Genomic DNA, 8339 nt, shown 5'->3' with positions numbered 1-8339 from the left:
CCTATTCAATAACCCTAATTTTTCTCCTTCGATGATGACGCCAACCCATACTCTAGTGCTGATTGAGGTCTTCATTAACCTTTCCCAAAAACTTGACACTGACAGGGATGATGCAATCTGTTATGCTCCTGCTCTTGTAGTTGGCTCAATCAACACTAGTAGTTCCTCAACTGCTAATGATGCCATGAGCCCAACTCCAACACAAGTGATGGCTAAGCCACCCTAACCCGCGGATGCTTTAACTTATGGATTCTCGAGATCACTAACGATTAAATTTAACAGGCCACGTTGCCCATAGTCATCAATCCCCAAGTCAAAGACCTAATGGATAGACTAAGAGTAAACCCTACGGAGGGTGGAATCAAGAGCCAAAGTTTAATGAATTCCTAGCAAATTATGTATAACAAATTCCTAATTCTCATAATTCATTATATTTTATTTATTTTATGATTTGCTTCTCTTATTTTCCTTTAAAATTACCAAAAGAAATGTGTGCAACTCGTCCAAAAGGTCCTGGCCATAATCTATAACAAATCACACCTGCAAACGACTATGTCCTGCGACCCAACAGGTCATGCAATCTGCGACCCAACAGGTCATGCAATCTGAGGCAGCACGTTGTTCCATGAGACATTCGATGTGCCACAAGGAATTCTACTCTCTTCGAGCTAAAGCAACGGAAACGAAAGATACTGACATGTCAATCAAGGGCACAAGTGGCCGATTATTCTGACCAGAACAAAAACTGGTAGCTCAAAGTTGATGTCTGAGACAAGACAACAACACCGAGGTGCGACAATTACAGGAAATTAAAAGAAGATTGACTTCGAGAGTACCTTCGATTTCACAGGCCAAGGATGCATTTAAATTTGGGACCAAACCAAGGCAAGCAGACTAGTTAGACTAGAGCACCAGCGCAAGCCGTAGCTGGTACACCCTCCACCTTTTTCTTCGGGGAGTTGCACTTCTTGGTGATAAACCTGACAAGAAAGTGGGACGACATGTCATCAATAATTGGATCATTTCAAACTGCCTGAAACTTTCTTGCCATACCCACCCCAACACCATTTTCTTTAGGGCTAAATTAGTTTTGTGAGGAAATCTTTGATTTTATTGCTACAAAGCTTTTCGATCTCAGAAAGCCAATTTAAGCTCAAATAAAGTCTGTCTTGGCATGTCTAGCTAATATCAGTTACATTAAATGTATAGAGGAGAACTTGCAAACACTATTTTTACAAAAACACTGTTTTACTAAATATAAAATTTTTTATATATCTAGTAAAAAGATCCATATAATCGATCCTAGACAATTGAGACCTATGATTTTATTATTGTTGTTGTATTGCTTATCATAAGTATACATATCTATTATATCTATGTATGTATATATATAAATAGAAGAAAAAGTTGAAATCAACAAAAACTTAATGCTACCTGAAGAAATCCCTCCACATTAATTCAAACATCAACCAGTTCATCCCACCATCTGCTGGATCAACACCATTCCTCCGTGATGAAGTGGCAGATATAGCCCTGTAAACCAACACCAGAACTTCATGATTTATACACAAAAAAGAAATGAATAGGACATCATATTTCAAATATCTACTTTAGAAAGCTTGTATAGGAGTAAAGGATTTGTTTTTACAATCATGAACTTCTCATATCAGTAAATGTGTGTAATAAAAATATACCTAGTCGCAGTCTTCTTTAGCTCCTCAAACATGAAGCGAGGAGAAAGGCATCCCGTTGCTAGCCATGGAGAGATTTTGCACGAGACATTAGCACCATATATGTTATCCCTAGTATTATCCTTATTTCCATCATTTGGTTGGGCATGACATTCAGCAGCAAATTTCTTCAATCTCTCTAGTGCTTCAGTCTCACCACCCACAAGAGGAACACTCGTGACAGATTTCCCATCCTGAGCCATATAATATGTCATGGTAAACATTAAAAACATGATATAAGTGGATGGAAACATGATTTCACCAAATTGCTTCAGGTGATATGAGAAGAGTGCAATGAGACACCATTTATAACATAAAGGATACTTAAGTCACGTAGTAGCTAATAATATCAAACTGTTTAGTTTTGGCTCATCCATGGTAGAATTATGAGCAACTACTGAAATTTGGTCATTTTAGAATCTTTTTATGCTGAAAATTCATCAATAATTAAGCTTTTAGTTTCGCTACGAATTAGAATAACTTAAGAAATGGATGACTAAATAACTAGGATCTACAGACTTCTCATGAGTTTGTTTATAGCACCATCATCAAAATTGACAAAGATACAAACATAAACTACAACTACAAGCAGCAACTAGGAACTACAGAGGCTCAATAGAAGAGTAATGAAATTCAAGATTTCAATGATCATCTAATAAGTCATGATTTCCTTTCTGTTCTTCCAGAAAAGAGAAATTGAGATAAAGTCACTGCCATATCCCATGGTTGTTCAAATAAAATTGATGACTCATCACGATAGACCTGGCAGCCATTTCATTAGTATTAGCAACCCATAACGTATATCATCTTCGAGCCATCAAAAGATTTTGAAACATCACTAATTAGACTGTACAGAAGGTCACAAGTTCCAAAAGTTCGATACTCTCAATCACCAAGAATATTGTGTACTTCAGAGTCTTTTTTGGTCAAAAAACATTGCCAAGAAAGCAATTACAGTTGACTATGCAATTAAACCACATCTCCAATTAAAATTTATTAGAAGGATACTTTTTTCACTCTACAAAACTCCTATACAGCTACAAAACTCCAATACAAGTCTAAAACATAATTGAACAATCTAAAATATTTAGTTCTTAAAATGGTTGGAGATGAAGATGATGAATACATTTAGTCTTAGTCTTGGTAGGGTGTGTTTACCTACCATCGAGCACGATCATATTTGGAAGGAAGATAGGAAATTCGAAAAGAGGGGGAAAAAGAGAAATAAAAAGAGAGATAGTGGAGAGACCAGGAAAATACGAAAGTAAAAAAATTACCCTTCACTTAAATGATGTGCCTAAGGAGGCTAGAAGAATAAAATTTGTAGGCATTGAGGGTAGAAAAATTAATCTCACCCCACAAAATCTCTCTAAACATGTCTTTAGAATTCCCAAAATAGAAGTACTAGACCAATTGATACTATAATATTAAAACTTCCGAAGACTATATATACAATAAATGAACTCCTTTTTTTTTCCAAACCATTAGACGCAAAATACCATGATGGAAAACATGAAAAGTTTTCTACTTTGATGCATGGATGTTTAACCTCTCTTGCCTTATGATCTTCGCCTTTTCAGCCCATTAGAAGTTTTATGAGTTTCCTCAGATTCAGTTTAGAATTGATCTGAAAGAGGAAGTGTGTGCTAGACCTACCTTACCTGTTGACTATGTAAGCTGCCTGAATCAAGGATTGCTATACCACCCGAAACAGTATGGTACGGGCAATACGTATTGGTCAGGGCATGGAATGATACATGGATCACCCCATTTCAGGTGGTCCGAATTAAAATAATAAAAAAATAAAAAAAGTGGTGGCCCCAGTCCGTTTCAGCATTAAAAAAAAAACCAGATTAAGGCTCTTCTTGTGTACAAAGCTGCAGCAGTGCCTCTTCACCACTGCGATGCTGAAACAGCACTGCCTCTTCGCTGCTGGGATGCTGTTGCTTCCCTTCGACTTTGCCACTACTTCCCAAGTATCGCTGCACTTCTTCTCCTTTTCTTTCTTCTTCTTCATCCTTCTTCCTTTCTCTTTCTTCCTTCTTTGTTCTTCCACTGGCCCTTCCTCTTAAACCTCTTTTTCTTCCTCATCGAAACACTGGTATGCACTAACATACCATGTGTCGGTAAACCGGTACGGGGTGGCACATACCGTGCCAGCTTAAACTAGCAAGTCAAACCTTGGCCTGAATCATCCAAAACCGCTTTCACTTTTGTGCTCTGATGGGAAGTGCTTGGGTTGTTATAGACCATTAAAAACAATAGTGTTTTTTTTAAATAAAAAAGGTAAGATGTTTAACTCCTGAGCCAAGTAGTTGATCTAATTGATCTCTAAAATACTAATCGCAGCCAATCACACTCCTGCGCATACTAGGTGTTTATGGAGGTGTCCAAGATATTGGAAGGGATTGACATGGCAAAATGGGACTCTAAAAGAGCTGGCAACTTATAAGGTGTATCAAGAGTTTGCACCTAGTCTCAATAGTAGGACTAGTTGGGATCCGAGCATGGTTAGTCAAGCATTCCCAATGGCCAGTCCTGTCAAGGCTAATGCAGGGCCCCCTCTGCATGATACAATCCTAGAGAGTTTACCTTTATTTTAATAATTTTCTTATATTTTATTGCATAGAAAAATCATATTAAGAATTTAGTACAATATATTCTTTGAGGTTCCCTCCCTGTCACCATAATCTGATGAATTTTCCAATTCTTTATATAAGATGCTTTTGATTTTTTTTTCTTCGATCACAATTTCAGGACAACAGCCAATTTACATCTCTAAGATTGTACAACTGTTTGATGGGCTTTAGCTATTCTCTGTCGTTGAGTGGCTAGAAGCGGCAAGTAAAACTAAGTTCCGGAAAGAAAAAAATACCTAAAACTGCTGAAAGTGAGTACAGAAACCAAAGAAAGAAGATACTGTAAGTACTCAAGAAAAGAAAAAAGAACGAGAAACAAGAAAAAGAATGATCGGCCTTAAAGGTAATGTATCCATACATGATGTTGTATGCAACCTGAAACGGCGAGATCAGAAACTATGAATTCTAATGCAACAACTGATTTGGCAATCAACAAGGAACCTTCATTTATTTATTTATAATTCATAGTTTCACATAATCCCTAGAAATCAGATCTTATCTATATTACAAGCCATGAATCTGAGGTCAATTTTCTAGGTGCCTTGGAATTTTTATGAATCCCAAGAAACTTAAAAAATCTCTTAGTTAAACACCATGGGATGTTGCAAAAAAATTTGTGTTCTTTTATGAATTACCTAAACATTATACTTTTTGCAAGAGTAAGGGCTATATTCATGACCAAACCGAAATTAACAAAAGAAAAGTTCAACTGTTATAATGATATATAATAATGCCAAGGAAACTTGTTATTGAGACATATCAAAAGTTGGTATCTTTGGAGAAAAAGATTTTCATTAGAAAATTTAAATCACAACTTCTACAGAAACTAACAAACAGGTCTAGCAGTAAACTGCAGTTTAATTTGCTACTGCAAATGAAAAATTGATTCTATAATAAACCACAAGGCATATGAAGTCTTATGAAGTTACTACAGTGAATCCATTTTTGCACTAAAATTGTTCTGTTAGCTTAATGTTGCTGGTTTTTTTTTAGAAAGCAATAAGCTCAGGCCCAAGAAAACAAAAGATCACATGCACAATGAAATACGATCACATATTAGCAGTTGGAGCTAATCATTGCCGATTAAACTTAACCACTTGGACTCTTAAAACTGAAACCGTTATTTCATTAGCAACACTACTACCGCCTCTGAAATATTCCTATTATTTTGCAAGGCATCTTGACAAAGAAGGTCAATAGTCTCTGTTTTTTTTGCTCGAATCCTTTACTATTTGAAAGATGCATAAAGAAGACATGAAATTTTCAAGAGATAGAAAAACTATAAGATAAAATAAAGGAAGAATTTGAGTCAACAAATCAAACATACGACATGGTCGGTACCTGATTCAGCCCAAGGTCTTGCAAGCTTGGGATCTCCCCAGGCTCGATATCACCCCTCGATGGAAGACCCCTAACCTCCTCTGGGGTCTCAATCGTCTTCCTCACAGACACGCCCTTCACCTTCTCCCTAAACCCTCCATAGTTGGTAGGCATGTGCTCCAGATCGAACGGCAAATCATCCACGTGGTGCAGCGTGCTGCCCCAGAAGTACTTTACCTCGACCCCCTCGGCCTCCATCGCCTCCGCGACCCGTTCCTCCGCACGCGCCTCGTCGTGGGACACCTCCCGGTGGGCGTACACGGCGTCAGCGCCGGCCGCGCGCGCCAGCTCCGGCAGCACCACCTCCGGGCGGCCGACCCGCACCACGAGGTCCGATCCGCGGCGGCGCAGCCCAGCGCGGAGATCGGAAACAGAATCGACGAGGAAGCGGGCGCGGCAGGGTCCGGTGCGGTCGAAGCCCGCGGGGGAACGGCCGAAGTCGCGGGGGTCGAAGAGGAATACGGGGAGGAGGGAGAGGGAGTCGGCGTTGGCAGCGGAGAGCGCCTCGTGGTCGTGGAGGCGGAGGTCGGAGCGGAACCAGACGATGGAGCAGCGGCGGGCGGCGGCGCCGGCGGATGGGTCGGCGGGGCGGCGGATGACGATGGGGGAAGGCGAAAGGAGAAGGGAATTGGAGATCTTGGAAGGGGTGGAGAGCTTGGAGTGGGGCTTGGAGGGAGGAGAGAAGAGGGAGAGTGAAAGGGAGGAGATCTGGGAGGGGATCTTGAGGTGGGAAGAGAAGGGGGAGAAGGAGGAGGATTTGAGGGAGGTGGTGGAGGAAGAGAAGAGAGAGACGTAAGAGGGGAGAACAGAGAGGGAGATGGTGGCCAATGGGAGACTGGTGGTGGTGGGGAGTTGGGTTTGCTGGTCCTCTTGGGTTTGGGGGCTGGGGAGGGAGGAGGAAGGATGGTTGTTGGCTTCCATTGTGTTGGGGGTGGAACGAAGGGGAGAAGGTGAGAGATGGAGCGAGGAGGGGATAAGAGCAGGGTTGTGTTCGAGGAAGGTTGTATGCGTTAGAAGTTTGGTAGGTTGAGAAGTAGTGATCTGTTCATGCCTTGATTTTGGAATCATGTTTATTTTATATTTATTTTGGTGTTTATAAATCGAGGGGTAAAAAAAACCTCTTAGAAGTTCTTTTCTTCTTTGAGAAGAAAATAAGACCTTTAGTATCAAATACATTTTGCAATATTAATACATTAACTACACTTTCCAAAATCTAATTATTTTTCTAGAAGAATAATATATTATGAAACTTTTTTCCTTTATTCCCTCGCTGAAATCACTGTCAACCCTAAGAGGGAAGGAAATTTATTTCAACCATCTTCCGTAATTTATTGGGATGATTGAGATCCACCTACCGCAGGCCAACAACCCCTGAATTTTGACTCTGGTCAGACAATTACAACAGCCATCAGATAAGGTTGTTGCCTGCCATTTTGAGTGAGCACCGTGTACAGCAATCAAGAAGATGAAATTTGTACACTATGAGTCTAGTAATTCTCCAAGGCTGCACTAATTTATAACGTCCTTTAAGAAAACTAACAACTCATCTAACGTATTTTGGTTAGTGGATTTTTTTATTAGTATTTTCTTCTTAAGTAGCATCATAAGGTACTAAATCTCTCAACATATGATGCATGTGACATCTTTCCCTGTCATTGTGGCTCGAGATGGCTTGAGTTAAAATATTATTTTTAAATTTTATTTGACATTTTAATTTAGGTTCAACATATATATCCATACAACACTTTTAAATGCAGATTTTATTATCGTTAATACTTATCAGTTAATGTTATCCTCTTCATTTCTAGTGCATTTGAGAAGCAAAGGTGCTTAAGTAGTTTTGTCTTCTTCTCTATTCTCCCCTTCCCCGTTGCTTTGTCGATTTTCTCTGAACCTATGAAGCTTAGTGATGCCCATCCAAAACTCATGAGATGGAGGTCAAAGATGTGGGGCTCACAATGCAAAGTGAGTTCCATACTTAGCGAGAGCCCATTTTATATATAAGGAGGCACTAAGGTTTTCTCTTACTTTGCTTACTAGCATATAGATTCAACTTCTAAGGTTTTTCCACCAATAGAATTTCCTATTAATGAATAATTAAGCTCGAGGCTCCTCTCGAGTTAAATATAAAAATACATCCAAAATATTTTTCTCAGGCTAAGCATGAAAATACACTCTATATGTTCCTCTCGAGCTAAACATGAAAATGCGCTGAAGATGTCCTTCTCGAACTAAGCATAAAAATACACCCAAGACATCCCTTTCAGGCTAAGCATAAAAATGCTTCCAAGATGCCTATCTCGGGCTAAGCATGAAAATGATCTCAAAATACCTCTCTCAGCTAAGTATGAAAAATATATTTGAGATGTCTTTCTCGAGTTAAGTATGAAAATATGTCTAAAATATTTCTCTTGAACTAAGCATAGGAGATATTCATTATCGGGGCCTAACACAAAAAGAATGTCCAATTCACCTATAAAAGGGGATTCCAATGCTTGAGAAATGAATTCGAGATATCCCTTGTGAGGGAGAGGAGAGAGAATGATGGCGGAGAAATCTATCCCCCAATCGTAGCTCACCATATGTTAAG

At 39.4% G+C, this 8339-nt stretch overlaps 1 protein-coding gene across 1 annotated transcript; it reads right to left on the bottom strand.

Moving 5' to 3' along the window:
- Positions 1 to 700: 700 nt before the first annotated feature.
- On the bottom strand, positions 701 to 6775 carry LOC135612851 (blue-light photoreceptor PHR2-like). Its single transcript, XM_065109596.1, has 4 exons — positions 5711 to 6775; positions 1695 to 1924; positions 1435 to 1533; positions 701 to 980 (listed from the first exon to the last, which is right to left on the bottom strand). Exons 1-4 carry the CDS (start codon positions 6668 to 6670, stop codon positions 899 to 901), a joined length of 1371 nt encoding a protein of 456 aa, XP_064965668.1. The 5' UTR covers positions 6671 to 6775; the 3' UTR covers positions 701 to 898.
- Positions 6776 to 8339: the final 1564 nt, after the last annotated feature.

Source organism: Musa acuminata, chromosome BXJ2-5, assembly GCF_036884655.1.
Source record: "Musa acuminata AAA Group cultivar baxijiao chromosome BXJ2-5, Cavendish_Baxijiao_AAA, whole genome shotgun sequence".
In the NCBI taxonomy this organism is placed as follows: domain Eukaryota; kingdom Viridiplantae; phylum Streptophyta; class Magnoliopsida; order Zingiberales; family Musaceae; genus Musa; species Musa acuminata.
This window is presented reverse-complemented; position numbering and strand designations above follow the sequence as displayed.

Bases quoted from the DNA above. Each gene is read 5' to 3' on its own strand.
- LOC135612851 (XM_065109596.1), bottom strand. From the start codon at position 6,670: ATGGAAGCCAACAACCATCCTTCCTCCTCCCTCCCCAGCCCCCAAACC. The intron at 1,925-5,710 runs GTACCGACCATG...TATATGGCTCAG, and splicing joins AAGACCTTGGGCTGAATCAG to GATGGGAAATCTGTCACGAG. The intron at 981-1,434 runs GTAGCATTAAGT...CTTTCTTGTCAG, and splicing joins ATGTGGAGGGATTTCTTCAG to GTTTATCACCAAGAAGTGCA.